Source organism: Fusarium venenatum (genome assembly GCF_020744135.1).
Source record: "Fusarium venenatum strain MPI-CAGE-CH-0201 chromosome Unknown EDB82scaffold_1, whole genome shotgun sequence".
Classification (NCBI taxonomy): domain Eukaryota; kingdom Fungi; phylum Ascomycota; class Sordariomycetes; order Hypocreales; family Nectriaceae; genus Fusarium; species Fusarium venenatum.
In genome coordinates this window covers 6,913,439-6,941,107 of record NW_027072129.1, presented here as the reverse complement: position 1 = coordinate 6,941,107, position 27,669 = coordinate 6,913,439, and the positions used below count along the sequence as shown (strand labels likewise).

Below are 27,669 nucleotides of genomic sequence, written 5' to 3'. Positions count from 1 at the left end.
AATTTTCAATCGTGCCTTAAGTGAACTACTTTGCAAACAAAACCGCGAGTCAAGCGATCAACATCTGATACTAATCGGCCCAGACGAGGCTTTGCTGCGCCAAGACAGCCGACAACAGATGGCGCGGTACACTCAATACGCCTACGAATCTAATGAGGCTCACCGCCGCCATGGCCCCAGCAACTGACCCAACTACAAGCACTGCCTTCTTTAAGGCGATTGAGACTTTTGAGTTATTATCTGAGCCTGACAGTTTCGCCTCTTGTTCCGCACCTATGCCCAACTCTGTAAGCATGCCGATACGTGGCAGATACTGGAATTCAAATATGCTTGATTTGTCCAGGCCGCCCGCTTTTGTGTTGTGAATCATAAAGTTGGCAAAGTATTTGAATTTCTGTTGGGTGTGTGTTAGTTGCTATGGTCACAATTGGGGATGAGACTGAATATAACATCAAAACAGGCTGACTGATCGGGGACCTGGAAGGTATACGTACGCGTTCTCGTTCTTTTTGCATACGAGTCGGCAGCCAGGGATAACTGTAACTCAGGAAGAAGAAGAAAACACACTGGAGCCACACAACAGCACGGAAGCGCCAGCCTGGCTTTTCAATTCCAAGTGCGCCAGCCAGCTGATCCCCATTAAGCTTATACGCGTGGGCTGCAAGAACCTCTCGGGGCAGATTCAGTGGTGGAGCTCGAGCTTCTGCTGTTAGGATATTGTTTGCGAGAATCTGTGAGTTTGCTGACGGGGCCACTTCAGATACTGAGATGGACTCCCATAGAACCTTGGCTCGTTCTGGTGTGGCCATCCAGTCCGTCGGTGTTCCTAGAAGATATCCGACATATCGCCATAAAGCGATGTAATCAGCAGTTTGCTGGCTGCTCAGATAGATTCCTTGTCGAGGAAGAGCAACGAAAACAATGGCCACAGAGTACACTGCAATAGTGCCGATCGTGTGTAAGTCGTTGATGGGCACTCCCCACTTCTCCATATCAAAGTATCCTGGATTTCGTTGTTCGAGTTGCATAAGTCGTCTTCTGACTGAGGCGTGCAAGAGCCTCACTCGCACTGAGGATATGTACCCCTTGCCACCAGGTTTTATTGAGTCAATGTCTTCGACAACTTCCATAAAATGCTGCAGAGTTTCCAAGAGGCGGCGTCTAGTGACGTTGACACCGAAACCTCCTGTTCGAGAAAGAGTCTCGACGACTCGGTATGCGCCCATTCCGCCCAAAAGTGACTGATACAAGAGCTTTAAGATTGTTAGCGAGATGCTGCATTATCAAGAAGAAGAAATAGTCATGGCTGACCCCAAAGAGAATCTGGCCGCTAAACTGATACACCACCTGCTGTCCCCGCTCGATCTGCTCCCAGTCAACCCATTCAGGAACTGTAGAGGTTTCTCTCCATAGCTGACCCAAGACTTGATCTGAATTGGCATGTTTCCTCAAAAGCTCATAAAGGTCTCTTTGTCCTGGGCCTGAGCCATGGGGACACTTCCACCCTTTGGAACTAGGCGGAGAGAAGTAGTCCAACCGATCCAAGGCATCTGTAGCTAGCTTGTCGTATGAATACAACAGATGGTTAATTTCTGGCCCAGTTTGATGATTGCAAGTCCAGTTAAACTTGTGACCCCAGACGTCTCTCGCGTCGGTGAAATCTTTGGAGTAGTAATGATCCATGATATCGATGTGGGTATATTGAGCAAAACAAGAATTGGCGCCCATAGCAAAGGACAGACAGACTGTTAAAAGCAAGATTCCCTTCTATAAGAGAAAGGCCTTGACAAACTGATGACGAACATGATCCGATACATGACGATGAAGACTTGTTGGTAGTGAACACTCTGAACAATCCAACTCCTTGACAAATAGTGCCACAGCATCATGAACTACTTCCCTGCCACCTGAATTGGCATGTTGTTGGTGCATGAAGAAGCGGAACAAAGAAGCCGACAAGCCATCACGATTGCTCTCAGATAGTTGTAACCAGTATAAATCACATACATATAAATTCCAACGAAAACATTCCTGAGGGTTGTCGAATAAAGACTAGAGGCAGTGTGGAGGATCATGAAGCACCTATCCTGACAACTGCCAAGTCTCGCACATGCATTGCACTTCATCTTAGCTTAAACACCAAACAAGTATAGTTTGCTAATACGAATCAAAAGTAAAAATCCCATCATCTTAGACATGTTCTTGAAACTGGGATCGTGATGAGAAACTGGTACCTAGACAGTCAACTCCTCATGGGTGGTCACTAACCACTTACCTCTTTTGTCATCCCGCTGTTTAGCGAGCTGGGTAGACTTCCGAACCAATCCCATAAATAAAAGTCTGACACGCCAACTTGGCATTTGTAGTCTACCAGGGAAGGCATCAGTGTGGTCGAGGAAAGGTTTATTCGACTTCCGTATGGTGCACAACCCTGCCCACTTCCTCAGGGTATCAGAAACACTGACCGCTGGCAGCATAAGAGACGAAATTAATAGATCATTTTATGCTCCTTGAACTTGGCTCTTAGACTGCTTATTTTTATACCCTAAGACTAAGAAGGCCAACTTTTTTACCACCCACTAGCCTCTAACGGATGTTCGATTACCACGACATCGAAACGACATCATTTATGTAGATCAGCGGTGACGAGTTGCGATTGCCAGAACCGGAATTTTATACCATTCCGGTGGTCTGACAATGCCAGCATATGAGTAGTGTTGTTCTTTAAAAGAGGATGACGACTATATAGTTGATAGATTGTGTATGAGTCTAGATGAATGACAGCTGTCACAGGTAGCATGCGTATTTTATTTAGTACTCACAGACTTGAGTGATTTTCAAAAGTGATAACTAAGAAACGTTCATTGGGTCTTCAAATTGTAAAAAGTGAATAGACATTGAAGATTTAGATTTAGATTTGTAACTTATTTTGCTGAGTGTCGTATCTTTGATGCCGGTACTGGGTAGCTGGTAAAGCACTGTAAATCGGCTCAATGAAAATCCGGACAATCTCCGATTTTCACGGCCCCACCTTCGGACCCTTGATCCATCATGGAAAGCCTCTTTTGCCTGTGGCTCGAATTTGGTTTAACTTTTCTTAGCATTCATTCATTCTCTTGATCTGCGGCTGCTGGCTCACTTTGTCATGATGAGTTGTACATGTCGAGTCACGCCCTTGAAAATATTCGTTCAGGGATTATCTCAAGTTCACAGACTCGAGGCTTCACCCTCGCTTGTTCGCCTTCCAATCCGTACCCGTCCGGCACTTCAACAGAACAACTTCACCTTTGCACGACAAGCTCGATCTCTACACTTTTCGAAAAATCTCAGTCAAGATGCTTCTGGCGCAGAAGCTGCTAAAGAAATCGAGGTAATGGATGACAACTCTTCCAAAGATCCAGACGAGACACCTCAAGTGAGAGAAGAACAATCTACCGCCACTGTTGAGGCTCCGGATACTTGGAAAGCTATACCAAGCACTAGCGAAAAAGCCCCAAAGCGAAGAGAGGACAGACTAGAAAGAAAAGTACGAACGGCATATAATCGTGGGGAGAATAATTTCAATGCTTCAGGCACTTTTGGCGCATTCGACAAAGCGGCAGAAACCAAGAAACCACGTATCAAAGGCCCTTCCTCTAACCAACCACAATCTGGAGCAGCCTACTGGAAAGCTCAAAAAGCAGCTCTCAAGGAAAAGTTCCCCGAGGGCTGGAGACCGCGAAAGCGTCTCTCACCCGACGCCCTGGCCGGCATCCGAGCCCTCAACGCTCAATTCCCCGACGTCTACACGACAGAGGCCCTCGCAGAAAAGTTCGAGGTGACACCAGAGGCAATTCGTCGTATCTTGAAGAGTAAATGGCAGCCCAACGCAGTAGAGGAGGAGTCACGACAGGAGCGCTGGTTCCGTCGCGGAAAGGACGTTTGGGAGTCGCGAGCTGCCTTGGGTATTAAGCCTCCACAGAAATGGCGACGTGAGGGTATTGTGCGAGATCCTAGTTACCATGACTGGAAGAAGGAGGCGGTCCAGAGAAACAAGACTATGGCTGAAAAGGACGATTGGGAGATCAAGCGAGGTTATAGTCCTCGGGTCAAGCGGACTTCGGCCCCTGAGGGTGCTTATGCCCCAAGGGTTACACGAGAGAGGAAAGGTACCAATACTCCTCGATCCAAGGGTACTTATACTCCTCGATCTGGAGGAGGGGATGCTTAAAATGGCCAACGTACGATGAGCATGATGATGATATTTGCATATAGACCGGCGCTGGTGGACTGTACCATAGTTGTAAACTTACTCTACTATTCAAATGTAACATGATGAGTTTGAGCCAAGCCTCTAGGCGAGTCTCCATCATAAACTTCAGGAAGTGCCTGGATTGAGCTTCAGACGAATTTTGCGGTCTTATAAACAAATCCGAAACGACTTGGCTAGTCTAAAATCACATTCGAGGTGTTTCTACCAATAGTCTGGTTCATCGCCTGTTGTCGATTTTACCCCTTTGCCAATAGAGGCTCTTGACTTGACGTGGGTTCATGGTAATGAATGACAGGGATTTGTTTGGAGGGGGCGCTTAGAGACGCATATGGTTTCACTGCCACATGCTAACTAATTAACGTAGAATTCAACTCTCACCACTCTGGCCTTTTATTTTTCTTCTTCTTCTTGAATTCAAAAATTTGGATCTTTACTTTCACATTCTTTCAACTGTTCTGCAAACACTCAGCTTAATCATCTAATTTGCGTCTACATCCCTCTAATCTCACATCATGCCCGCTCAATACCCGCGGCCTCCCCAGCGCGAATCATGGTTTGCGCCGCTATCCATTGACCTCGTCCTCAAGGTCCTCAACACAACTCTTCTGCACCCTTTTGTCTGCTGGATTATTCCACTGTGCTTCCGCGCGCAGACGGTGAAGTGGGAGGCCCCGCCTATGGTGGCCGCCATTGCGTGGGCTACCATAATCACGCTTTTCTGGATGGCCAATGTGATCAACCAGCGCATCGCTCATGGCATCCCACGTGAAGTGGATCTGAGCGAGGAGGTTATCGTCATCACTGGAGGTGCTAGCGGGCTGGGTCTGCTCATTGCTGAGGTGTATGGCATGCGAGGCGCGACAGTGGCGGTGTTGGACGTGAATGAGATGGAGAACACGGAGTCCAGAGGTGTTACGTACTACAAGTGTGATGTTGGTGACAAGGAGCAGGTCGCCAAAGTTGCCCTCCAGATCGAGAAGGATGTAAGTTGGCAAGTTTACCAAGACGGCGCAATCGTTGCTAACCCATACCTCAGCTTGGTACGCCAACCGTACTTATTAACAACGCTGCTATTGTTATTGGCAAGACTCTCTTGGATCTCTCCATGGACGAAATCGACAAGAGTCTCACAACCAACCTTCTTGGACCCTTCTACTGCCTAAAGACTTTCCTACCTGCTATCATCCGTGGTGGAAATTGTGGTACTATAGTCAACGTTTCCTCAGTCATTGGAACAGTCGGCGCTGCACAATTAACCGACTACGCCGCCGCAAAGGCCGGCCTTACAGCTCTGCACCGCTCCCTAACGGCCGAGCTACGAGAAAGCCATCCCGAAATCCGAACTGTGCTTGTAACTCCCGGCCAAGTGAGCACGCCGCTATTCTATGGGGTACAGACGCCCAACTCCTTTATTGCACCTGTCGTTGAGCCCGTGGATGTTACGAAGGAGATTGTCGCGGCTATCGATAGCGGAAAGGGCGCTACTGTTGCGATGCCCTTGTATGCTCGATGGGTAGACTGGCTTAATGTTTTACCAGTTGGAGTGCAAACCATTGCACGTTGGGTTGCGGGCGTGGATCGGGGAATGAAGACGTTTGTCGGGAGACAGGGACAAAAGCTGGAGTGAACTTCACGCCGGCGTCTGGTTGAGATGAAAGTGGGAAGAGGCGAAATAAAATAGAAACAATAATGTGATTTTAGATGGCGTGTGCTTATTGGAGCATTAATACAAAGTCAACACATTTGTTGATTAACTACAAGTAGCGGTTACAAGTTCACTCGCATATCACTCAGAGGATACAAGAAACACAGCCTGTCTAGATGTAGAATTCACAAAAGAGCTTTGGCCATAGTCTCTTCACCTTCTAGGGATGTATATCATGGTATGGTATAGATACGACGTGCTTGAACATTTGATTGGCGCATAAATAAGTCTGACATGTCGTGCGCAGCTCTCCAGTCGTGCTACCTGAGAAATCATATCTCAGGCCATAGATGTATCATGTGTGGCAGGATAACTACACAATAGGCTGCACAGTTCGGAGTTCGCATATGCTATACCCGACTGGACAAGAATATGACCAGGAGTAGAAAACCACTAAGGGTTTGAAGGTTGGAATAGGATATGTGCAGCTCTGCGGGCGCTATCTAAGAGTCAAATGGCTGTTGGTCATGCCCTGTCTCTTAGCTTTGCCAACAAAGGGTTTGAAATATCAAAAGGATGAACGAGCCTGCAAAGCGTTGGTTGCACCAGGATACATGTTTATAGCCTTTACTTGCAAGACACGAGTGATGAATGTCTCAGAGTCTGGGGTTTTGTTGCCACAGTTAGGTGAAAGCGTTGACATTGCGCCCGTTGTTCGGTGAGTTGTCATGTCAAGCCGTCTGAGGTTTCATAGAATGACCCGAGAGACTGGAAAGTTTGGCTGGTTAGGTCTAATTCTCTACTCGAAAGTAACCTAAGCTAAGCGTAAACTTGCTGTTTCTGATGAGAGTTTGTAGGCTTAGTACCCGAGCTAGAACCTGGAAGGCATCTCTTGGTTGGAGGCTGGAAGCTGCGATGGGGAAGAGGTGGGGCTCCGGACCCCTTGTTTGGCGGGGAGGAACAGCGACCCGACTGACCCTAGAACGTCATGTCACTTGCTGTTACCCTCTCTTGAGGTTCCTACGCCCGCTGAGCTGCAAAGAATGATCGAGTTTGTGAATCCGCCAACATCCAACATCCAGCATCCACATGTCATTGACCAACAACGACGCCGCTTTGAGCATCTAAGCGAGGATCCAGGTCCCTTTCTTAGGGATATACTTTGTCATACTTACAATCCATCAACAACAACTATACAGGTAGGAAGGATATCAAAGACGTTACTGATATGCTGTAATAGAAGAACTGAGAATATCTAAATCAATGCAACATGAGCACGCGACATTTAAACATAAGCGACCCCCTTCTCCTACTGCACGATTAATTATAAATCGAGGCCGGCCTCGGTACCGATGACCCGTTGCAATCCATTCATACGCCCGCTGATGTCGTTACGCCCGCTATTGGACCGACTGTAGTACCAACAGATCAAAGTCCAAGTGTTTACGAACTGATTGATAATTCATCATTAATAAATTCAAATCGAATCAGACGGGGAGGAAAGACGCAAACAATACAGCCACTTGTACTCTCATTTCTATGATACTCAAAGCCAAGTCGAATTCATCCCAAGTCGATCTTGAACAAAGCCCGAGCAAGCGGCAGGCCTTATCTGCGCCCGTCCTTCAAGACCCCTCCCCACCAATCACGCTGCCATCACATCCTGCACCAGCCCGCAGCCACCAGCCGACAATCCCACTTTACTGCAGAGATAAGCGTTCTTGGGGGTTTCCACGCCCTTTTTTACTGCTACTCTACTTTACTTTATTCGCTTCCTACTGCAACTGCATTTATCATCGCAACTCTACCTCTACTTTCGCCCTCAGCTCGCAACTTCTTGACCTCCTCCAATCCTGTTAGTTTTGTTCTGGACCTAGTCTAGCCATGCCATGCCACGAATCATGAAGCGAGCCCTGATCCTTGGACATCCATCCTCTTTCCCACATACACTACATTGAACTGAACTTAATCATATGAAACTACTCATGTCCCCTGTTCCCGAGCTGTCAACCGTCTCGCTAAACCCTTTGACTTCCCGCCCGTGGACATTGCAACCTAAGACTTGAACTCGACTTAACCCCAGCTTGGTTCTACTTGAGCTTTGGTCACTGAGACATACGCCTGGCCGTGTCTTAGAGTAGCTTCGACCTCAACTACATAACTATAACCCTGCGCCCAAACTCTGTTCTCACTGCTACAGATGCAGGTCTAAACTACGACCACCGCACCGAAAGGGGCTTCCTTCTATTCATAATCTGAAACCAATTGAACCGAATTGACAATGGGACAGTGGTGGGTTGATTCCCGCATCGAAGCCACCGTCACTCGGTCATACGTTGTTAGTCAACTTCTTCCTGATGAGGTTGAGCGCTTAGATCGCCCTGTTGCCTTTGGTGGTGAGGATCTAACTGAGCGCACATATTGGGAAAGCATTCGGAATGATGCGCCTCGTCTGTTCCTCATCCTTGTCGACCTCGGTGTTCCTGATCAGATCTTCGGTGTTGTTGACGATGGTTGGGACGACGCTGAGCTTCCGATTGCCCTCGAGGACGTGGACCGACTGTTGTTGACCGCCACCCGTGACGAAAAGGTAGAGAAGAAGTTTTACCAGCGCCAATTCCACTTCCTCTTGAAGCCTCTGCAGCGTGGGAATCATGTAGCATATAAGGACAATGAGGTAGTGCCGCTAGACGTCGTTGAAAAACCTTCGCTACCCACGCACAAGTCAAACGGGCATGACAAGGTCAGACTCCCCAATATTCCAGGGGAAATATTCTCTAGACGACGGTATGTGCTGGGTAATGGGCCTGGGGCCATTTTGATGCAGGACTTTCTTGATGCGATACATGGAATCAAGGGTCTGCAAAACGAACACATGATCTCGTACTGGGCGTCTTATACACAACACGGCTATGGATACGTTCTCTTTACGCCGTCGAGTGACTTCACCCTCAAGTCGTTTCTGGCCACAACGCCTTCACAATTCAAGAATCTCGCCAAAGCTCGTCGAAGAGAGCTTATCATGAATTGGATACTTTGTCTCGTCGATACGCTCTGCGACTTTCACAGTAAGAACCAGTCCCATGGATACATCAAACCTTCAACCATCTTCTTCACCAACCAAAACCACGTCTTCTTTTCCGATTCGACTCGACTCACACCTGATAGTGTGATTCTTCACACTGATAAATCGTCATTCGACCGCGAACGGTACGACTATGCAGCACCAGAACTATGGTCTCGACCTCCCGGAGCGACAAGTCCGTCGAACAGATACATGCCGGCCGATGAGAGCCATTTCGGAATGATACAGACATACGACCCGAATGGCTCACCAAATACCATGTTCATCGCCCCAAGTCCCCAATTTAGCGGCCAACAAGCCGACATCTTCTCAGTCGGCTGCATAATATTGGAATTGCTATCGTATTTAGTTAAACGAACATCAAGCAAATTTGCGAGCTTTCGATCAGCTAAACATAAGACAGCTGGCCGTGGTGGCGCAGTACTTGATACATCTTTTCACAAGAACCTTGGACAGGTTGAACTGTGGATGTCAGGTCTTGCAAAAGACGCAACTCGAAAGTCGACATCTACCAAGGATGGTGCGAACATCCTTAAAGGTGTTCACCCTATGTTGCATGTTGTGACGGGCATGCTGGCGACGAACCCATATGATCGGCCACCCGCTATCGAAGTACAGCAGCGTGTCTACCAGATTTTAACCGATGTTTGCAACATTTCAGAACCACACTGCGTGCATCAATATTCCCAGGATCTCGAAGCGTCATTTGGCGGACTGCAAATTCATTCGATGGGCGATGGCACCGTCGGCAGCCTGCCAGGCGGGTCGAATACGACGTACGGAACACCAAGAACATATCAACACAGTCGAAATGGCAGCAGCGGGGGATATTCGCAAGTGAGTCGCACGACAGGCAGTAGCGAGGCCGACATGGAAGCAATACACCAAGTAGGATCAGTTGGTCTTCACCAAGTAAGAACGCAAAGCTCATGGCCACGCAATGTGGCATATTCACAATACGCAGGTGTATCGCAATACTCGGCAGGTCAATGGGACAGTCACACTGCATGACAATGATGAGCAATTACGATGAGCGAGTGGGGTGGAGCTTTTTATTAGGATCGGACGCGAAACACGATGGTTATTAGGACCTTCAGATATTGGTTGCATTCTGTATGCACAAACCGTACGCAGATTGGGGTTCATCTTTTTGAGGCAGGAGCAGTCATTTGACAGCCAACGCCTGGGGCTGGCGTGCTTACATGAATGGTTTTATTTGTTGAAGCAGGGACAGGGACAGGGACAGGATATGAAAAGTAAAAGTCAGTTACAATTAGCTTCGGATTACACTTGGTGCTTCAAGGTACATTGATGGAATCTATGGAATTATGTACGATTCATGATTGAATGAAATGTCAAGTTCGTTCTATTTCAATTCCGATTACAATATCACTTGTTGGTATGTGTTTAGTCAATTGCCTCATGTTGGTTGGACGAGTGTTTGAGACATTAGCAAGCGGGAGTATGAAACGTGGGAAGAATGATTCGAGACCTTTACGATCTGACTAATAGGAAGCAACAGCTAATTACCAGCGTGACAACGTTAAGGGGACGTAGCCCTGTTATAGAGTCGCGCATGATACTCTGAAAATTGCGATAATACTACTCATACTCATAGATACATTGCAAAGGCAAAATCGTTTCGGGCCCTACCGATTTAAGGGATCATGCAAGGCCGTTTCAAGACATGGATAGGACCCTGAGGAGTCAGCAAGAGAAGAAGAACTGACGTTAGAAGATGCCAAGACAAATGATGCAAGCCGCGCACTGCACTTTTCTGGCATATTACCGGATCCAGATGAAGATCAACATTATACAACTCTGTTTTTTCCTTTTTCCCCGATGCATTAGTCAAGTAACTCAGTGGTGTATCTACCGCGTAGAAAAGAAAGGTTCCCTGGATATTCTCGACGAATCGGCGTAATAGTGGAACTCTCCAAAGTTTTTCTAGGAGTGTACGTCATGGGTACCCGGGAATGTGGGGGAAAAGACCGTGGTCCAGATGGAAGAGGAGTAGAAGAAAAAATACATGTTCAGGAGAGGACAAAGAGGAGAAAAATATCTTGGGTAGAGGAGAAGATCAAGAACGTGCGGTTATCGCGGAGACACGGGGAATCCACTACCTTGGTAGAGAAACAAGAAAAAGACGATGAGGGGTTTTGTTTTGTCTTACTATACTTTGGACCCCATCCTTGGTTTCTTGTTGGAACAGTTGGTACCAAACAGTTTACTGGACAGTGACTGTCGGTCCGTAGAAATAGTGACCTCTAGCTGTGTTAGTATGTACTAACCCACTGCTCGGCAATCCGTTCAGTTCAGGGGCATTGTGGCAAGATCTAGTGCCAGCTGGACCTGATTGTGTCTCAGCATGAGTCAACCGACGAGGCTTTTAGAAAGGAGACCAGAATTAGAAGCTGCCCTCATCTAGATCGCGATATGAACGCATGTCACGATAAAGGACAACAAAAGATGTAAGACAGATGGAGAAATGCCCGAACATTGAGTGTGTCGTCAATACGTATCCAATGCAACTCAGCGTTGCATTGGAGTAACCCCTGCCCTGCTTGAGCCCCTGTAAATTGCAAGCTCTTTGTAGTCACTTTGTAGTCACTGCTCATGCAAGGCTACCCGTAGAGAGGCAGAAGCAGACCCAAGTTTATCAAGCTTGACAACAAGAAGAGGAGGGGAATGGAGCTCCAACTAAAAAAGCTCTGCGTTTCCCCGATGGAAAAGACCTTTAACTTTTAGGGGGTGGCAAGAACAAAGTTTACAGGTTTCTCCCTCACACCAAAGCGGTTTTCGAAAGGGCTTTTGGGCCAATAACCAATCGGTGAGTGCTGATTTATCGGGAAGACCTAACCAAAGGGCGAGGCAGAAGCAGAAGAGAGCAAGAGCCTTCCGAAAGAAACTTGCCTTGTCAATATTCTCCACTTGAGCTAAAGTTGCTGCAATGCAGCGCAGCGGGTGCAGCACATTTTCAGTGGATGCATGTGCAGTTTCGTACCAGTACGTACTGAAGGTATCCCCCGAATCAAGGAATTGGGTCCATCGAGGTACAGTACCCTCTAGGGAAGGGGGGGAAAATGGTGGGCACTAGCAGGATCGACTCGGATGGACTTGCAGGGGGTTGTGATAATGAGCTTAAGGGAAGGTTATGTCGATTTGATGAACAGGAGGTAATAAAGCTTTGAGCTCTCTGTTACCAACATCCATGTCTTGAAAAGAAATAAACAAACTAGACCATCTCCCGTCAATTGAAACCCATCTCATCCATTCATCTTCACATTGTTCGTCAACGAACGTCTAACGTCAACACGATCGACCTGCATTCACTCTTGTTCTCTTATCAGCTTCAAGAAGGAATCAAGTCAAACAACCCCCCACGATTGAGATCACAGTCACACACACACAAACAAGCACACCCACCCTCAAAAAGCACACTTGACGCGTGGCCGACCGGGCCGCTACTGCAAACTTGTACTCGCACCACGCCAATCTTCGTCCTTTTGGCGTGCTATTTACGGCTTTTCGCTTTTTTCGTTCTTTCTCCTCAGCTTGGGCTTTGTTGGAGAGGGGTGTGCAACAAACGAAACGAGGCTGCCTCTACCTGAGCCTAAAAGCCGACAAGGACGAAAAACAACAAGAACCGCTTAAGCTTAACTACAACTCTACAACCCTCTTTTCTTCCTTTTTCTCTCTCTCTCATTCCCAAAATTCGGTCGCTTCTCTATTCTTTGGTATCTATCGAGAGGATCGAACCAACTTGGGGGAAAGAAAAATAATAAGAGAACAAAGTTAATCGTTGGCTGCGTCGATCGATCGTTTGCGACGAGGCTTCGAAAAAGGAAAAACTCTCTTATCGGATTTGCTTTTATACAACGCCATCAGTCACTTTTCTGGAAGAAAAAGAAACGGTTGAGTTTGTTCTCCATCAAGATGCGCTCGCCACTATTCTTCTTGCTCTGCGCATTCATGTCTTTGGCAATCGCTGCTGAAGTGCACATGTCTGGTAACAGAGCCCCCACATCTCAATTCGCAACACATGGTAGGTTTTGACATATGATTCCCTTGCAAATCACTGCGAGGCCGTCCCAGTACTTACAATTACAAGGTGTTGCATCCCAATTACCCTGTCGCGACCAGGTCATCCATATCCAAGACCGCGTCCGCGCTCGACAAGCCGCCCTGTCGCAAATGCTCGACCATAGCGCAAAAGCATCAATCGTCGAGACCGCATCTGTCAACGTCAAAGCATTTGCCAACGGCGGTATGAGCTTTCTATTCGGCTTGGCATCCTCATCCAACGACGTTCTCGACTACATCAATAACGGTACCACCTCTGTATTCTCGAGAAGCGTCATCGGCGAGGAAGGCAGCGCGGCTTCAGGGCGCAAACATGTTGCTTATACCAGCATTGCCCTGGTTCTCGTCATGCTCTTTTTCGCTGTGTGGATGTAAACGAATTGAGGCCAGGAACTCTTCGACTGACGGTTCCACGACACGATCCTTTCTGTTACTCTTTTTCGCGCGCAACCTTTTATGATACCCCTACCGGATTTGGCGTTTTATCTGGGTCGGCCTTCTATTTGCTTTTTGCATCGGTACATACACAATACTTTCTACTTCTCTGAGGGGATGCTGGTTCATGGGTTTTTGGAGAAAACCGTTCCTTGGTGCTTGGTGGGGAAGAAGCTCGCAGCTGTGCTGCATCTGCATTCGTCGGGATGGATGCATGGATGGGTGAACGATTACGGTTTTGATAATAATGATGGCTACGTAATGACGTGTTTGGCATATGGGATGGGACGAACAATGCATCAATGGTTGGAATACACTCGGGGGACATACTCATAGACATGGATAAGGCACAAATCGAGTAAGGGGCTGCATACAGTTCTTGATTGTTTTGGATAATAGAGTTTGAAGGCTGAGGTCAATTCTCATTGCAGACAATATCGACAATACATTCTAAATTAACTCGATCTAGCCATTTCATCTTATTATGCCCTAAGTCATGATAACAACAGCCACAGGCATGATAAACAGGCTTGGACCGAAGAATGCATGACACGCACTTGATTTGACCACTCCGACTTCTCCAAACCTAACCCCTGTATGGACTGCCTCGCCGGTCTTATCGCCGTGAAACAACCCGGTGATCATCGCTCTTGGCATGGAGTGCTTGCGCAATGATGTCTGTACATTGAGACAGCCATCTGCAGCACACATGCCATCTGGGCAACATCCTCCATCGAGGTCTCTGCCACACTGCATCGTGTTGACCGCGCACGCTGCGGGGTGCTCCTTGTCGACGATGCATTCGTCACTCTGAGCGCAGCAGTAAATGCCCGAGGGCGAGAAACGCGTCTGCGTGTGGCAGACTTTTAGCGGCGGGCAGCATATGTCCTAAACTAGGTAGTCAGTCTCTCTACTAGCCTCGAAGCTTGTGTTTGAGGACGAAGATGAAACGTACCGGCCGAGAGCAAGCTTGGCAGTCTTGAAGCTGGGCACCACGGGCCTGAGAGGGCGGGTGGTAATGTTCTTTTTTGTTCATCTTGTTGTCATGAGTCGCCTGTAGAAAAACCTGCGCTTGCGCTGAGGCGAGGTTTGGCAGGTTTTCGGACGAGTGCTCCTAGTGCCCGTTTGTAGTTTCGAACACGACTATCACGGCGACTATGACCACGACGATGAAGAAGATGGAAAAGGCAACCATCAAGGCATATCGGATCCTGTGGTCGAGGCGGTGTTCCGATGTACCCCAGGGAGTTCGGGTGTGAGTTCGGCACCGGTTTCTGTCAACCATCAGGAGCGTTGGGTATAGAGATTGAGGGAGGTAGTTTCTAGGATACATAGGACAAGGATATTCTTCATTATGTGATGGATGATTGATGATGGGGAGTTTAGATCAGTGACGGAGTTGTGTAAGTGAATCATCTCTACAGGTGGGTGCATCGACGCAGAAGACTCCTTCCATAAATTGCAAACAACCTTCAAGCGACGACCTTCAACTTCAATCATAGGTGGAGCCTGCTCGAGTATGACAACAAAACAGAACAATTTGAGCTTTGTGATCGATAATTAGTGCAGACTCATGTAATCGAGTCAATTGAGATCAGCATCTTATTCAGTGAGTAGATGGGTATATAAGTTAGCAGCGCGCTGTATAACCGCAACTAGACAATTTGTGATATGCGAGAGACATGAATGCGATGTTGTTAGAACTAGATAATAATAGTGCACTGCATCCTTAGACGACTAGAAGGAGTCTCCTCTGAATTACAAATTCGGGCTAAGTGACGTTTTATAAAACGGCCGACAAATACACGGTATTAACCAATAGCATCCATCTATAACTCAAGCTGATTATTGTATAGCTATCCGCAGACAGTTGTGAATGAGTTTGTCTACACTACTTTGTTTTGTTGTACTGGTGTTGCTCAACTTGCGGATGCCAAGCGGAGAAGGTTTCTCTGATAAACTTATTCATGTTTAAGCCAAGGAGAGTCCTTCCTCTCGAGCAAGATGATGGCTTTTCATATCATTTTTGTCCTCTTTTTGTAGACTATTGGCGAGAATGTAGGTACCTACCTAGGTAAGTAGTTTTATTGATCAGTTCTACATTACAACCTACTCAATCTCTGTATTAATAGGCGCGCAGCTCTAAAATGTATTCATAGTCTCAAATGGCAATTATCGAGTATTTTCTCCATTGTATTATAGCTCCTATATGCCTATACTTGTTTTAATGGATGCTCAAGATGCCCAATTTTATTTCTGATGACAAAGGAGACTGTGATTCGCTGGCAAATTCTGACAAGGCTTTTCTCTACCTAAAAGAGCACTAAACACTCCACTCTAACTTTTTTACCAATCAAAACAAACAACTAATTCTCATATGCCAGTCCCCAGCCATTGCATCAAGTCGGTCCAGATAATCACCGGTCCCCCGCGATAAAGATCAAGCCTTGGATCAAGAAAAGTACTGGCCTGGCTTCAAGGTAGCTTCCCAAGAAAGAAAAAATAACTAAAAGCAAAAGAAAATTATACGAATAAGCTCCATGAGACTCGGCGAAACAAACCATCAGCATCAAACTCGACCCGGCTCACGACACTTATCCTATTCAACCTCGTTCTGTTTTGAAGAGACTTACTCGATTTCTCCCGACCCAATTTTCTTCTGTGTATCGATAGAAGAGGGCCATTTCTGAGGGCAAAATCTTTCCAAGATACAACCATCAACCGCCGCCTCAACGACTACGCCGCCGCGCCCAACAGCATCACGCCACGAGCTGACGTGCTGGAGACACGATTGAACTGCCTATAGGCTTTGCTTCCATTGCTTATGCTTTAATAAAGCCGTCATGATGGCTGAGCCTGCCCAGCCTGAGCTCAGCGCGGCCATGTCCCCGACGGGTGCGTAGAAAGCTTTCCTGCCAGACTTGGACGGGACCATCTTTTGCTTTGCCAAACTAAAATCCAAAACCAAAACATGCAATGCTGACTGCCGTGACCGTAGGGATCAAGCAAGAGCCCAGCCATGAGGCTGACATCCTCGAGGGTCTTGATCTTGACATTGAATCCATCATGCAAGCTGCGACCAAGCGGCCCTTTGAAGACCATTCTAACGACGACGATCCGAACAAGCGAGTCAAGTCTGAAACCGAACCTGTCCAGCAAAACACGCTCGAACTCGACCAAGGCGCTGAAGAGTCGCTAGAAGATGGTCTCGCGCTTCTCGTGCATAATGCGCTCAACAATGCCAACGACTTCATGTTCGATCCTACAAACGATCAGATGGACATTGATGGCATTACCGATCACCAGCTTCCACCGCCTCCTCCGCCATCTTCGCCTTCCGTCACCTTCTTTTCCGATCCTCAAAAGTACTTGCGCAAAGCCAGTCGGCATGCGCTTGGCAATATGGTAGGTCGCGCGACCGTAAGAGATGTAGCAGCGCTTACATAGGTGGGATAGGCACTTTCTGTTCTCTTGTTGTTTTCGCAATCTTTCGACGATTCCATCAAACCGATCCAAGACGCCGATTCGCAACACGCCAAGTCTTTTCGCGACCTTCAATCATCTTTCGCGCAAATCAAGCAGATCTATTCTTCGGGCCCCATTCTATCTGCAGACGAGCCAGACCTTCAAGACCACGAATCTCGTACCATTCTCGACTTAGCGAACCTTGCTCAATTCTGCATATGGCTTCTGCAAACTACGCCCTCATATAGCGAAGCTCATGAGCATTTCCACGCGATCTTCCGAGGCCAGGTATCCGATCTTGGTTCTGACGCACTCGATCTGTATCTCTCTCTCAAAACGCAAGTGGCCATCGATGCGCTTGTTTCAAAAACAACAGAACAATCGAGCGAGCAAGTATTGGAGGAGGTTCTGATCAATGGAATGGAAGATAAGCTACGTGGGCTTCATAATGGGTTCGATCTGACACATGCCGACTCCGAATTTATCACTTCGGTACGATCAAAAAAGACTTCGCTTGAAGGCGAGGCGTCAACTGAGTCTGGTGAGCATTATTCTCCTCGAAGGAGATTGGCTTCTTACTGACAAGCTACAGCGGTTCTGCGAGAAAAATACAAGGTGGATGATCTGCTGCGACAGGTCTCAACATGCGTCAAGACCCGACTTGCATTGATGTCGGATCTTGGGTCAAGACTAGGCCATCCTATGCGATCTAGTGAAGAAACTGCCGTCGATCTATTGGGCGACACAAGCTGCGACCCAACTCTCGACATGGAAGACCTTTCCTCATTCTTCGAAAAGACAACTTCGGGCCTTGTCCAGGACGCCTTAGCTGGCTTGACTGACGATACCACAACGACCACCAACCCTAATCCCGATCCCAACCCCAATCCCAACCCGGAGCCAGTACCCGCCGTCGCTGAAACCATCGAACCAACGCCAACGGCTGAGCCTACCAAGACTCCAGAAAAAGAGCCTTCTTCTACACCTCAGACAAATGGCAAGCCAGAAATGATAACAGATTATAAGGAACTGGAGGCACTAGTAGCCGAGAGCACGTCCAATTATGTTAAGACCACATTGCATGGACTGTCGCCCGTTCCCTACCAACCTACAGTTCCAACAAGTACTAGTAAGTTTCTAGGTCAGGTTTTCTCAGAGATTATAGGCTCACTAGATCGTAGCACAATCGTACTTGAACCAACTCCAACAGCAACAGGCTCACAATACGTACTACTCGTCATACACACAGAGCGTACCCGAACCGCAACCACCACCACCCGAACCAGGTCACAACTTGCCGCCAAATCAGACATTCCCTAGCGCAATACTATATGATAAAGCTCGACAAGCGGCTCTCTCTAAAAATTCGTCGCATACCAGGAGAGAAGGCCTTCACTCGACACGGCGACCTTGGACACAAGAGGAAGAAAAGGCGCTCATGGCGGGCTTGGATATGGTCAAAGGACCTCATTGGAGCCAAATACTGACCTTGTTTGGACAAAATGGCACAATATCAGATATACTAAAAGATCGGACACAAGTGCAACTCAAAGACAAGGCCCGAAACCTCAAGTTGTTCTTCCTCAAGACCAACTCAGAGATGCCATACTATCTCCAAGCAGTTACGGGTGAGCTCAAAACACGCGCTCCTACACAGGCGGCCAGGAAAGAGGCCGAGGAACGCGCGAGATTGAGTTCAGAAGAGCAGCGTGCGACGCTCAACGGGATAATGACTCTAGCCGGAGGTCTGCAGAACCCGCAACAGGGGCAAGGAAGAGCAGCGGGAACTCCAACCTCAGCCGTCGGCTCGGGAGTTATGACGCCTGCTCAAGCCGCGAGCGCCGCTCAGGCTGCGTCTTCACAACAGGGCCAGGCGCACAACCAAGCGACTGCTCACTCATACAACCCAGCTACCTCATCCGGGTATCCACCATCGACGCTTCCTCAGTCCAGACCAAGTGTCATGTCACCACCTCAGCAGTCGCCCCATCAAGCAGCTCGTCCGCAATCTTCTCAGATGTCCATGTCCCCTCAAACACCGCGGTCACAACTCCCTCAGCAGAACCACAGTGCCATGCATTCTCCCGTCCATGCTCAGGCGGCTGCCCAAATGCGTTCCCATACATCGACGCCTGTCGGCCAGCTGCATCACTCCCCACCGCCGCAACACACACCAACTCCTCAGCCTGCGGCCCAACATCATACTCAGCCTCACTACGCGCCTGTTCCACACACTCAGCTCACTTACCCATCCCCTACCTCTACTAATGCCACACCGGACATGCATTCGCATACTCACGTGCCGGCACCAGAAACGCAGATGGACCAGCATATGCACGATAACGCCGCAGAGGCAGCTTTGTTGCAAGGTCTGCAGGCTGCGGTGGCAGAGTCTTTGTAATGCATAGTTACGCAAAAAAACGCGGAGCAATGTCTCTTTTCTTCTCGGTGTTCTTTTCTTTTCAAGCTTATTTTATATCGAATTCGCGATGAATCCGTTTGCCCTATAGCGAGCCAGGGCAACTAGGTAAATGCTCATCAGGGTGTAGCAAAGGCGCAGTTGGCTATTTTCGTTTCTGCACAAAAAAAAAGTTTTGTTCTTTTATAGATCCGAAACGCCTCAAAGGCCATTTTTTTTAGTAGGAGAGGAGGGGGTTAGAAGAAGAAGAAAACAGAGGGATGTGGAAGTCTGACTTGGAATGATACCACGAATAAGGAGTACAATATGATGGGTACGGAAAGGAAATAACTGGTATATCGCATTGAATATCTCATTCACCAGTATCAACTATGCAGTCTCTTTTTCTGTGATACACTTGTGATGATGCTTATATTATGTTCAAGTAAGCTTGGCACGTCCGAAGGCCCTGGCTCTTTAACGGTTATAGTTAACCGGAACTCGGTTCTTCTTAATGGGTCGTTACTTCATGCATCTCGCCGTCCTGTAGCGAACGGTAACACTATTTCAACCCGGATGACCCATGATCTCGAGGTTGCACTTGTGAGACGTATCATTGATGTTTCAATAACAGAGCCGCAGGTGCACTAAACAAACGTATAGAATATTGCTTTATTGATAGTTATAACATCTCGTGAACTGGTTCTAACATGACAAAGATAGCCTGCTCTATCAAAAGTGCCGAGAAGTAGAACGTTCAGCAAACATGTTCCATCCTCAGTATCGGAAAAGACGCAGTCGCGAAACAACCTGCGTAGCAACAGGAACTATATGTCACAACACTACGACTACTCTTAGAATCGATGACCATGCATTCTCATCACTATATTGCCAGTTCCATGCCTGCAGACAGATCGAAGCAGGCCGGGCATGTATAGTCGCGAAACTACCAAGTGCTATAGTTTGCAGTCAACGTATGTTGAGAACACACCTTTTACCACAGAGACGACTAATACTTGAGAAGATAGTCGATGTCAAGCTGTTGGCAACGGGATGAAATGTGTTCTAGACGTCAAGGATGGGAATACAGCAATGCATAAATACTGCATACAGCTCCGTAAGCCGAACTTCGCTGGTATTGCCCACGCGAAACTAATCGCAAGCTTCAGATTTATGTGGATTTCCGGAATGCGACAACGAAAGATCCAAACGGAATGAGCAATATATTCCATTCTGCGTTGATCACCGATGCGAGCAAGACAACTGTCGTAACTCCAAAGACATTGGGATCTTTTGTAGGCCTCACACTTGTGACGACCAATACTGTGTTGCCTTTGCTCCAGGTATTGACGTGGATGACCCAGAGCGGTTTTGTGAGCGTCATCGTCAATGCCAGAAGCCTCACTGCCCACGTCTCTGCCATATCCGTGATAACGGCCAACCTTCGCCATTCTGTGACGCACATTACTGCCAGGCACCTGACTGTGACGATGGTCGGGAAGCAGGGTTGTTCTGCCCCGCTCACACTTGTACTGATCCAGGTTGTCTGGAGGGTAGGGAATCTTTCAAGACCGAGTACTGCAAAAGTCACAAGTGCAGGACAAAACACTGCCGGCTGAGGAGGTTGGACAGTGATTATTGCCCGTACCATGAATGCGTGTATGATGGCTGTGGAGCTGAAGTGGTGGAGGGCCGGCTTTGTGAAAATCACCGACGGCGCATGGAGTCGAGCTTCGGAAGAAGACTATCAACTAAAGGGGTGGGGTACGCCATGTATGAAAATGGTGAGTTTCCATAATCCATCTAAACTCCAAACTGTTGGTTCAATGCTAAAAGATATTAGACCACCTTGATCCATGCCCAGGCATCAGTGATGGAAGAGGATGTGGCCGAAGAGTCGAACATGGCAATCAGTTCTGTCAACAACATATGTGTCAAGTCCACAATTGCCAGGCTCCAAGGACTAGATCATCAGACTTCTGCATTGATCACGGGTGCCCTGCAGTGGGATGCCATCAACCCAGGCAGTCACATCCCCAAGAGTGGTTTCGAGGTGACACCGAAAAGGTGTTCTGTGAGGAGCATGCCTGTAGCTATGGTGGTTGTCGAAACCAGAATGCTGAATATTCAAATCGATGCCTGCGGCATGGAGGAGGCGGCACGTCGAGATTCAGACAAGGGGTGAATCCAGACGATGAGAGGCCAACTCGAGTTCTTCGAGGAGATGTGAGGGATGCAAATGGATATCGGCGTAATGGGCGAGATGGCCAGAGACCACTAGGCTGGGCTGAAGTTAGTGGTAGAGATCCCTGGACAGCATGGGGCATGGCGATGTGATCCGAGCTGGAGTATGAGAAAGTGTAAAGGAGATGAGTCAATTCAACATTTTCAACCAAGCCACACTCACGTCATTGGGGGCCGGCTACGCTTAATCGAGAGGACAAGATGGTGTCGTTGTTAGGCAGATCTGAAGCTATAAATTGAGGGTATTCCCAAAATACAAGGTGGGGTCAGTCTTGTCGAGTGTGACTTGGAAGGCGGACCTGGGCCGAGCCGGGAAGACAGATAAAGAGCTTGCATTTGGGTTCTGCAAGGGCCAGGGCAAGTGCAAGGGGTCCCGTGGTGGCGATTTCTCGTTTTGAAGTTGATGGTGTTGAGTAAGAGAAGGAAGGAGGGCGCTTGAGCAAGCCATGGTGTACCTGTCATGCGGCTAGTGGGCAGTAAGCTTTGATTCTAACACTGTGCTCCTCACCTACGCTTAGGCTATCAATACAGTGTTCATAGTATTATGCACAGCCTCGGGTCGCTTGACATGACCTAACCCACGCGATGTCCCGCTCTGGCTCATCAGGGACGAACACCTGCCAAAATGCACGTCACTCAGCTAAATAGGCAAGGTAATGCACGACACATGGTAACTTCCATCTTTAATAGGTGCATTTTAACTTAGTAAAGTAGCATTAACCCGTCATCTAAATCTATTAGCCGCAGCCGCCAGGGCCTTTTCTTTTGCTGATCTTCTCAGATGCGCTTGGACATGTCGTGTACCTGCATAGATACCCAAATGTTACTACCTTGGCCTATGATAACCATATTCATCAACGACAAAGAATTATACAGAAAGCATTAGTCATGTTATGATTATTGCATTGTTTATAATTATAACATCGTTATAATTCATTTCGTCAGATCTTTCTCAATCTTCTTTGGTCTGTCTGCCTCAGCGCATACTCAATGTAAATGACCACATCGATGAGACACGAACCCATACATCATGGCCACGCGCCACTCTACAGACTCAAGTATGCTATCGTTATTTTCAACCACACTGACTAGACTCCAAAGTACCATAATTTAACTAGTTGTCTTCTCATTCTGTAACTGCCCTGTCACAATCTCTCAACTACCAACCCAAGTCCTACAATCCAGACCAAGACACTCACTTACACTTTCTTCTATCATCTGCCCCTATGAGCCACGATAACCAAAGCATGATTCTCTTCTAGTCCATTTCCGAGCATGCGTGCTGCCAAAGTGGAACAATTCGGGTCCGAGCCTTGAAGAGTGCTTATAAAAGAAAGACCACAGCAATGCGGCTTGGACATAATTCCCTTGTTCATACACCTCTGACCTTCTTTGATCACCTGCATTAGCCCAACTGTTTCTTTCAAACAGTCATTCTTTATCCGTAGGATCTATTTTCAAGACAATAATAGGTCACTTGTTGAAATTCGACAAGACTCGTTTATAAGTCCCGAGTCCTAGACACATTCTTTATATCTATCATCGCTTGCCCAACTCTCTTGCTTATACCCGAGTCAACTATCCGCTACTAACATTGACGAAACAACTACAATAAACAAGCTTCGAAATTAAGGATCAACTCAACATGTCTCGACGCTGCTATGTTGAAACCAGCCCTGATGGTCGTCCACAACTAGTGACCCTCAAGCGTTCGCGATCCTACCATCACACTCATCGACACCAATGCGACTACTACAAAGTCAGTCGTGAGGAATGGAAGACTCTTATCCGCCAGAACGAGCTCCTCGATGAGGCGAACCAAGCCTACGCAGTACAAAACGAAACTCTCCGATCAAGACTCCATGCTTCCGAGGCCGAGACTCACCGACTCTGCCACGTCGTTATACCCTCTCTTAACGACCAGGTTGCCAAACTCTCGCGAGAGAATGAATGCCTTCGTCGTGCCGCAGAGAAGCCATGCGACCCCCCTGTCCATATACTTCCTATCTCCACTCACCACCATAGCGAGCTCGAGAGGCTACGCGAAAAGGTGTGCAAGCTTGAAAAGGAGAACAAGGCGCTCAGAGACGACAATGGCGATCTTCGCTTTAGACTACGTGAGTTGTCCAAGCAAGTCGACCAGAGTCTTAGTCGCAGGGTGGCGGACTTGACCAAGCAGATTGAGTACTGGACCAACCAATCTGGTTTCTGGAAGAAGAAATACGACGACCTACGGGAGAGACATCTGGGCCTGATTACGATTGTCGAGTCCAAGACGGAGAAGACGGAGTACTATGACGACGTGCTGAAGCGGCGGCGCGTCTGTTAATCTTGAGTTTGATCTTTTGATTCACCAAGCGTTTGGGTTTCTTTCTTTGGCTGGGTAATGCATGATATTATTGGAATAGAACAATGAATAAGGCTCAGGCGTATCCATTATTACTGCTCCTGTTGGCACAGCCACCGGGTGGCATTTCCCTTTCACACGTCCCTTCTTTCAGCACAATTTCCTTCCTTTGTCTTCAAGGTAAGAAAGATCAATCTTCAACATACTGCAGTAATTTACTAAAAATTACAGTTGATACCCATTTATACGTGGAGATCGTGTCTCAGATGTTACCCAAGACTCTACGATCCACGTTTTATGCCTTTTTTTTTTGTTACGACTTGCACATGTTTGGGGGTTGACTTCAAGGCTCAAGAGCATTCTGTGGGAATTTCGATAGCACATATGGGTATTCTAGTGGTCGAGCAAATTGAACATCCCACTTGCCCATGGTCCCTCAATAACTATATCAAGAGTCTTATGAAACGAGAAGTTGCCTACTACCATGTGCTAACAACTATGTGCAAAATACCGCGTGATGTATGAAGTTTTATCGCAACCACTAGTAAGGAACAGTAATGCGTATGTGCATGATTGACATTAGGGTAGTATTCAAATATAATGTCTTGGAGATACGGTATGGCGGCCACCTCAGCCCCATATAGCCAAGTCGAAACACCAAACTGTTGCTGCGGACTTGTACGTTTTTTTTTATAGTTTTTTTTTAGTGGCTGGAAACCTTAGGAACAATATGGACTCTGCTTATCTGAGCATTATGCACTGCCTTGTCATGAAGTGGCATGATGGCAGTGTATTTGAGCCGCAACCATCTCACGCTTCATTGCGTTGGAATTACTGAAGTCTGCAGATGCACGCTGGTGCCTTGCGTTCCCGGGCGAACTGTCCAAACATCTATACGTTATCGATATGTATGAGCCAGATCTGCAAAATGCAACACGACGTCCCGTGGTTTCGCGCATCTTTACCCGGAACTTGTGGGGTATGGTCAAGATAACAACGTGAAAAGGAGGGGCCGACGAGGCAACCAAGGAAGATGGACACCGAGTGAATGACCAATAGAGGCGGCCTCAAAACTGGAAAAAGTCGCAAGGCGTTGGGAGAAAAGGTCCTATTCTAGGCAGAAGGGGACTTTGGGGACATGAGTATTGGTCGCTTGGTTTAAGTGGGAAGAAAAGACAAGGATATTATAGGCTTAGGGGGCCGGCCAAAAACGCATGGAACGGGTGGAGGTGTTGTGTTTGAGAACGCGGATGCAGATGGGCAGTGCCTTGATCCACGAAGGAACCATTTGAGAGGGATGAGGGTGTGGTAACAAAGGTAAAATGGTTACACACCGAGCTGCGATCAAACTTTGAGGGACCTTCCAAGGGTGTGGAGCAGTCGGGAGGGAGCCGTAGTGGTGGTATTGTGACGGATGTGGATGAGAACGAGCATGACATGAAGCTGCCAAGAGGTGTAGTACGAAAGCGGGTGACCACTGCGAAGAGGTTGCGAAGTCTAGGATCAGGTTGCCTGGGGTATTTGGTGTTCTCACATGACTGTACTAACAAGTATTGTCCTATTGACTCACACGGAGGGCCTCAAAGAAAGCCGACGCGCTTATCGAAACAGGCTGTGTACGTAAATAGCAGTATTCTGATCAATGAGATTGATGAGAATGGCATTTCATCAGTTTAGAGATTGCGTGTCAAAAAAGAGGCGATGACAAAATGCCATAAACTTATGACAAAACGTTGCCAGCGGGTAGATCCGCAATTTAATTAATAGTGACAGAAGGACAACGTTTACTTTCCACCTTGGGAAATACCATGGAAGGTTATCTATCCTCCGTTGTATTCCCGTCCACAATTTAGCGACCGTTGGACCAAACGTGGAGTGGAGGGTGGAGGCGGGAGCGTCCCGTTTGCCCATCCCATGCTGCCGGGTTAGTACGTATTGGTTGGGGTTGGGGCTGAAGACCTCTACGATCGGTGCACAAAATTCCAGACCTGAAATTGGTCAACAAAGAGCAAAATCAGGGGGTGGCAGACCGAAACGCACGCAATAAAGTATAGAGCTAGGGCTGGAAACGTGGTGACTGGGGCCATCTTGGCATGGAATGCGGGAATGCAAGGAGAGCCATGATAATGACGGAGCTCATCTCTTCCAAATCCACAACAACTCAAACAGTCAAGCCCTTAAATGCCAACAGGAACCCAGCTAGACCGAGGCCACCTCATGAGCCGGGTAACAAAAGGGGGGCAGTTGATGTAGCCCCAGCTAAACATTAAACACTCCATTCCGGCCGAGTCAGAATTTTCTAAAGCGCCCCGATTTTGTTTGACAAGCGGGAAGGGAAGGAAGCCCAAGCGTTTAAGTTATCAAGCCCCAGGAGCGGGAGGCCCTCCCGGCGGATATCCCCCGGGTCCGGGTCTAGGCGACCGGCGACGGGCTGATGGCTCCTTGAGTGCTGAAGCATGGATCTTGACCTGAATTGGGCTTTCTCTCCACAAAAAAGCCCATTCCAACTCGCACAAGATTTATAGTGGTTTCCTGCAAAGTGTAGTTTTCAGTGTTGTGTAATGTAAATCATTCTCACTATCCACGATGCGTATGATGTATTATAATGATTGCAGCGGCTGCATACATACACCATAGACGACCAACAGAAGCCTTGCTGTCACTCATCTGCTCCCGTATGCAAGAAAGACGAACAGAAAAGGTTGGAGGACCAGAGACAACCAGACAAGGGGTTTCACACACACGCAAAGAGAGAGAGGGAGACAATCGATGTTCTGGCTAAGAGCAGTGCACCGCTGACGGGAGTTGAAGGTGCATGCTCGCTCACATGTGCGCAGCTGCGAAATACAACTCTCTAATGTGCCGAATAACTTGCATTAACGACAAGGGTAGTGGCGCAAAAAGAGCCAACGATACGACGAGACTTCCATGTAGAGTGAATCCTTCTTTCCCGCCAACCCGATGAGTCACTCCCCTAAAGTCTCCGTTCAAAACGGACTCTTCTGGGTGATTTGTGGGCGGCGGCGGCGCTTCAGGGGCGGCGTAAGAATTAACTTGGTCGCTGAGATGGCGGTGTCCGCACCGGTGACAATACTTAGCCACGAGGCGGCATGAAGCGGAGTCAGCCAGCAGACGGTCAACAACGCGCCTTTTTTTCGACTCTTGGTGAGCGCTGAGGTTGGCGAACGATTTGCGCAAAAGCTATGGATTTTGAATCACATTTCTCCCTCTTCTTGGAAGGAGGGTAGGTTGCGGGACAACGTGCAACATGTTCGTGGATATCATGACAATCAACGGAGCCAAACTGGCTGTTTCCCGAACCCCTGTCTGTCATCCGGGGTGTCTGGAAGGTGACTGGGGGTGGCTTTCAATGATGGTGTCGGTGTTGTTAGCAACACTTACTCCAAGCCTCCTCGTCTCTGTCTTTCGCATTGCTTTTCTTTCTGTATGTAATTACCGTGTTGCCTTCTTCTTTGGCTAGGTTACGGCGTAGCACAGCCTTAGCAGAGTCAATATTATGGTACCCCTTTTGTAAAGTTGAGGGATTCAGGAATTATCGCTCAGACAAAGGACCCAGGGCGTTGTGCGTAGTGAGAACAGAGCGCAAAAAGACCAGGAGCACGCCGGCAAAGAAATATCAAGACCCCGGCATTGGCAGGGGTTTAACGTTTGGAGGTGTGGGCAAAGTGGGCATTGGGCTCTGGTCGACTCCCCT

General features: G+C 47.9%; 8 protein-coding genes across 8 annotated transcripts; 7 read left to right on the top strand and 1 right to left on the bottom strand.

Moving 5' to 3' along the window:
• Positions 1–2: 2 nt before the first annotated feature.
• Positions 3–1,962, bottom strand: EDB82DRAFT_67848 (uncharacterized protein). The gene is made up of 2 exons (XM_065610032.1): positions 1,312–1,962; positions 3–1,253 (listed from the first exon to the last, which is right to left on the bottom strand). The coding sequence occupies exons 1-2, from the start codon at positions 1,726–1,728 to the stop codon at positions 321–323; spliced, it is 1,350 nt and encodes a 449-aa protein (XP_065465713.1). The 5' UTR covers positions 1,729–1,962; the 3' UTR covers positions 3–320.
• A 1,096-nt stretch (positions 1,963–3,058) lies between these two features.
• EDB82DRAFT_488799 (uncharacterized protein) lies at positions 3,059–4,540 on the top strand. Its single transcript, XM_025729788.2, has one exon. The coding sequence runs from the start codon at positions 3,146–3,148 to the stop codon at positions 4,208–4,210; it is 1,065 nt and encodes a 354-aa protein (XP_025588978.2). The 5' UTR covers positions 3,059–3,145; the 3' UTR covers positions 4,211–4,540.
• EDB82DRAFT_488798 (uncharacterized protein) lies at positions 4,541–6,137 on the top strand. The gene is made up of 2 exons (XM_025729789.2): positions 4,541–5,235; positions 5,289–6,137. The coding sequence occupies exons 1-2, from the start codon at positions 4,765–4,767 to the stop codon at positions 5,877–5,879; spliced, it is 1,062 nt and encodes a 353-aa protein (XP_025588979.1). The 5' UTR covers positions 4,541–4,764; the 3' UTR covers positions 5,880–6,137.
• Positions 6,138–7,968: 1,831 nt separating this feature from the next.
• On the top strand, positions 7,969–10,161 carry EDB82DRAFT_67825 (uncharacterized protein). The gene has a single exon (XM_025729790.2). It carries the CDS (start codon positions 8,179–8,181, stop codon positions 9,991–9,993), a length of 1,815 nt encoding a protein of 604 aa, XP_025588980.1. The 5' UTR covers positions 7,969–8,178; the 3' UTR covers positions 9,994–10,161.
• A 2,757-nt stretch (positions 10,162–12,918) lies between these two features.
• Positions 12,919–13,440, top strand: EDB82DRAFT_521069 (uncharacterized protein; the record flags this gene model as incomplete). The annotated part of the gene is made up of 2 exons (XM_025729791.1): positions 12,919–13,027; positions 13,094–13,440. The coding sequence occupies 2 exons, from the start codon at positions 12,919–12,921 to the stop codon at positions 13,438–13,440; spliced, it is 456 nt and encodes a 151-aa protein (XP_025588981.1).
• A 2,447-nt stretch (positions 13,441–15,887) lies between these two features.
• EDB82DRAFT_488791 (telomere repeat binding factor-domain-containing protein) lies at positions 15,888–19,770 on the top strand. Its single transcript, XM_025729793.2, has 5 exons — positions 15,888–16,395; positions 16,499–16,905; positions 16,957–17,506; positions 17,558–18,094; positions 18,147–19,770. Exons 1-5 carry the CDS (start codon positions 16,344–16,346, stop codon positions 19,364–19,366), a joined length of 2,766 nt encoding a protein of 921 aa, XP_025588983.1. The 5' UTR covers positions 15,888–16,343; the 3' UTR covers positions 19,367–19,770.
• Positions 19,771–19,816: 46 nt separating this feature from the next.
• On the top strand, positions 19,817–21,760 carry EDB82DRAFT_67699 (uncharacterized protein). The gene is made up of 5 exons (XM_025729794.2): positions 19,817–20,020; positions 20,087–20,337; positions 20,388–20,480; positions 20,533–21,147; positions 21,207–21,760. Exons 2-5 carry the CDS (start codon positions 20,130–20,132, stop codon positions 21,698–21,700), a joined length of 1,410 nt encoding a protein of 469 aa, XP_025588984.2. The 5' UTR covers positions 19,817–20,020; positions 20,087–20,129; the 3' UTR covers positions 21,701–21,760.
• A 1,492-nt stretch (positions 21,761–23,252) lies between these two features.
• On the top strand, positions 23,253–23,936 carry EDB82DRAFT_521066 (uncharacterized protein; the record flags this gene model as incomplete). Its single annotated transcript, XM_025729795.1, has 1 exon — positions 23,253–23,936. The coding sequence occupies one exon, from the start codon at positions 23,253–23,255 to the stop codon at positions 23,934–23,936; it is 684 nt and encodes a 227-aa protein (XP_025588985.1).
• Between the last annotated feature and the right edge of the window lie 3,733 nt (positions 23,937–27,669).

Bases quoted from the DNA above. Each gene is read 5' to 3' on its own strand.
- EDB82DRAFT_488791 (XM_025729793.2), top strand. From the start codon at position 16,344: ATGATGGCTGAGCCTGCCCAGCCTGAGCTCAGCGCGGCCATGTCCCCG. The intron at 16,906-16,956 runs GTAGGTCGCGCG...TAGGTGGGATAG, and splicing joins GGCATGCGCTTGGCAATATG to GCACTTTCTGTTCTCTTGTT. The intron at 17,507-17,557 runs GTGAGCATTATT...GACAAGCTACAG, and splicing joins CGAGGCGTCAACTGAGTCTG to CGGTTCTGCGAGAAAAATAC.
- EDB82DRAFT_67699 (XM_025729794.2), top strand. From the start codon at position 20,130: ATGTTCCATCCTCAGTATCGGAAAAGACGCAGTCGCGAAACAACCTGC. The intron at 20,338-20,387 runs GTATGTTGAGAA...ATACTTGAGAAG, and splicing joins TGCTATAGTTTGCAGTCAAC to ATAGTCGATGTCAAGCTGTT. The intron at 20,481-20,532 runs GTAAGCCGAACT...CGCAAGCTTCAG, and splicing joins TAAATACTGCATACAGCTCC to ATTTATGTGGATTTCCGGAA.
- EDB82DRAFT_67825 (XM_025729790.2), top strand. From the start codon at position 8,179: ATGGGACAGTGGTGGGTTGATTCCCGCATCGAAGCCACCGTCACTCGG.
- EDB82DRAFT_488798 (XM_025729789.2), top strand. From the start codon at position 4,765: ATGCCCGCTCAATACCCGCGGCCTCCCCAGCGCGAATCATGGTTTGCG. The intron at 5,236-5,288 runs GTAAGTTGGCAA...CCCATACCTCAG, and splicing joins CCCTCCAGATCGAGAAGGAT to CTTGGTACGCCAACCGTACT.
- EDB82DRAFT_67848 (XM_065610032.1), bottom strand. From the start codon at position 1,728: ATGGGCGCCAATTCTTGTTTTGCTCAATATACCCACATCGATATCATG. The intron at 1,254-1,311 runs GTCAGCCATGAC...ACAATCTTAAAG, and splicing joins GCGGCCAGATTCTCTTTGGG to CTCTTGTATCAGTCACTTTT.
- EDB82DRAFT_488799 (XM_025729788.2), top strand. From the start codon at position 3,146: ATGATGAGTTGTACATGTCGAGTCACGCCCTTGAAAATATTCGTTCAG.